This window comes from Gymnodraco acuticeps, unplaced genomic scaffold (assembly GCF_902827175.1).
Source record: "Gymnodraco acuticeps unplaced genomic scaffold, fGymAcu1.1, whole genome shotgun sequence".
NCBI classification, from domain to species: domain Eukaryota; kingdom Metazoa; phylum Chordata; class Actinopteri; order Perciformes; family Bathydraconidae; genus Gymnodraco; species Gymnodraco acuticeps.
In genome coordinates this window covers 32,501-35,339 of record NW_022991310.1, presented here as the reverse complement: position 1 = coordinate 35,339, position 2,839 = coordinate 32,501, and the positions used below count along the sequence as shown (strand labels likewise).

The window sequence follows — 2,839 nt, the reverse complement described above, 5'->3', positions numbered from 1 at the left end:
GGCGTTCATCTTCTCCACCAAACAGGTGAGCGCCGTCTCCGTGGACTCGCCCACCTTCTCATACACACCCTTCGTCTGGAACAACACAACAAATCATGTTAGTGTACTTTTTATCTACATTTAACTACTTTTTCTGTCATTTTCTGATGTTGTATTATTATTTTAGGGCTTTAGGATCTTTACTATTTTCTCCAGCTTCAACTAGTTAATGAATGAATCAGATCGCTGTGAGTTAATTTCATTGTCAAAATATAAATAGACACACATGTATAGAATGAAATGAGTATATAAAGCTCACAAAAAGTACTTTGTGTAACTTTTTTATTATAATCTTTTTTTATCTTGCTTCTTAGTTAACATTAAGCTGTCTTTGGCTCTTTCTACGGTGGCCCTGAAGTGCAAGAAGTCAAAACAACATTTCACAAAACACCACAGCATTTCAAGAAATGAAGACAAGAAGTGTTCTCCCTAAAGGAATACCCTTTCCGTAGAAGTTGAAATGCTGTGGCGTTTTGTGAAATGTTGTTTTGACTTCTTGCACTTCAGGGCCACCGTACTTTTCTGCTGTAACAAATGTAAATGTCCCCTCTGTGGGACGAATAAAGGTATTCTGATTCTGATTATCTTTTAAAATAAGTATTTTCTTTTCTTAATATAACTTATAGTTGTGTTTAGATGTATATTCTTTCAGTGTATGGAGAAGTCATCACATTTTATACTTAGGTAAAAGTAGTAGAAATACTCCCTATTTTTCTGAGTTGTTCCTTTAGTAAAAGTATAAGTAAGTATTGATGGAGGAAGGGTTCAGACCTCGTTGAAGTCCAGCGAGGAGTCGTTGCACAGAGCGCAGATGGTGGCCAGTTCAACCAGAGCGTCGTACTGGGAGGACTTCACTGGTTTATCATTATGGAACCTGGAGGGCAAGATAATAACACATGATTAAAAATGATAAAACATTAACATCATACTTGATTGTTGAAGCTTGGGACCTAAGATTTTCATCGACATAACTACACTGTAGCTATGTACGAATGAAAATAAAAGAATATTGAATCTCAAAAAAACCTGAAGGGCAAGATAATAACTTGTGTTAAAAAAATTATATAAAATTAATATCGTTACATTTTCAAAAGGCACAACATGGGGTCTCTCGATCGGAACAATATGAAAACAAAGAGTTAGTTGGCGTCCATTTCTGTCAGACATTCCTAAATTAATTGTTTCGTTTTTTTTTATCAGGAGCCAAATTATCCAAAAAGGTATTTTAATCGGAAAAAACCAGCTGAACCAGTGATTCAAACCAGTAAAAACACTAAATAAAGCCGTTAGCTTGGCTCAATCCTCTGATAATGTAAGAGGACAGTTCAGAGCCACTGAGTGTGCGGTAAAAATGTGGATTAAACCTGGATGAAAAGTCCATTTATGATTATATATGATGATAATATACGAGTTTGACACATGCTAAAGGGGATAAGACACCATTACCTTCAATTCAATTACAATTTCCCTGAAACTACACAACTTCATTAAAAATAAAACATTGGTCTAGTGGTTTCAATGGAAGACATTGTACATATTATACATTTAAATACCTGTTTGAACTCCATTTCCCCTACAGTTAAAGACAATAGATGATATTTAGTACTCACACTTGTCCCTCAGGAGCGTACGTAGACCCTGTGATGGTGAACTCTGACAGATCACAGCTGTCTCCTGCAACTTTGTTCACAACGAACATCTGGAAAACAAACACAGAGATTCGTTTTTTAGATTTTGAAGAAAAGGGATGACATATCCAGCGGGTACCTTTATATAAATACCAGGGTGTAATGATATACATGTGCTTTTCTGGAACATTGAATATATGAAAAAGAGTCGGGTAAATATTGTCTTTAGTGTTTGTAATGTGTTAAATAATTTGATTACTCTATTCAGGGTTCATACACTTTTTCACCAATGATTTTCAATGACTTCTCCAGGACCTTTACCTAATTGTCCATGACCAAAAACATTACTCTCTCTCAGCGTACCACTGGAAATGGTTTATTTTAACATGGAACAGGAAGATAAGGTCTGCATCTGAAACATGTTGTGCCTCTAAAACAAATCCAATAGTAGGCTTACTAGCTCCTACAGCTACTAACTAACATCTCTCACCAGCAAAACACCTCGTCAGTTAAATGCCATTTTACGTTTCATTACTATACGATACAGTATTTATTATCATTATAGTATTACTATTTCGGCGATTAGATAAAATATAAATTATATTTGATGCAACTTTAGTTACATTTCCATGACTTTTCCAAAACTTTGGGGAAAATATTGTTTTCCAAAACTTTTCCAGGGCCTGGAATTTGCATTTTTAATTTCCATGACTTTTCCAGGTTTGTAATGACCGTAAGAACCCTGTCTATTTATCTCGGGGGAAACTGGGAAAATTGCTAGTTAAAAAGTATAAGATAGTAACAAATTGGATAAGAAAATGTATATAACATAAGAAGTTGAAGTAAGTATGTACAATAAAAAGATAAAATAAAATATAAGTATTGTATATAAACATAGTAAAGTCAAAGGAACAATACAAATACAATTAAATATGAGAGAACATATGTATTAATAATCCTCTTATTGCACTACAGTATATATTCTTTGTTTACTTGTTTGTACTTTATCTGACGATTCAGTATTATATTCATAGACTATCCATCTCTTATATTTTCCCTCTTTTAGTTCTTATATTTTGAGATGTTTACATTGTTGGTTATTTTCTATACAAAAATAGTTGTTTTGTGTTACAGTACATGCTGCTGCAACGAAAACATTTCCCAATTCTGGA

The 2,839-nt window shown here is 33.8% G+C and overlaps 1 protein-coding gene across 1 annotated transcript in view; it reads right to left on the bottom strand.

The window, feature by feature from the left end:
- The window catches only part of LOC117562427 (sarcoplasmic/endoplasmic reticulum calcium ATPase 2-like), a gene marked incomplete at both ends in the record, with an annotated part of 32,074 nt that continues 29,235 nt past the window's right edge, over window positions 1–2,839 (bottom strand). The window contains 3 exon segments of the mRNA XM_034240261.1: window positions 1–75; window positions 811–913; window positions 1,650–1,738. Coding sequence (XP_034096152.1) covers window positions 1–75; window positions 811–913; window positions 1,650–1,738 — 267 coding nt within the window.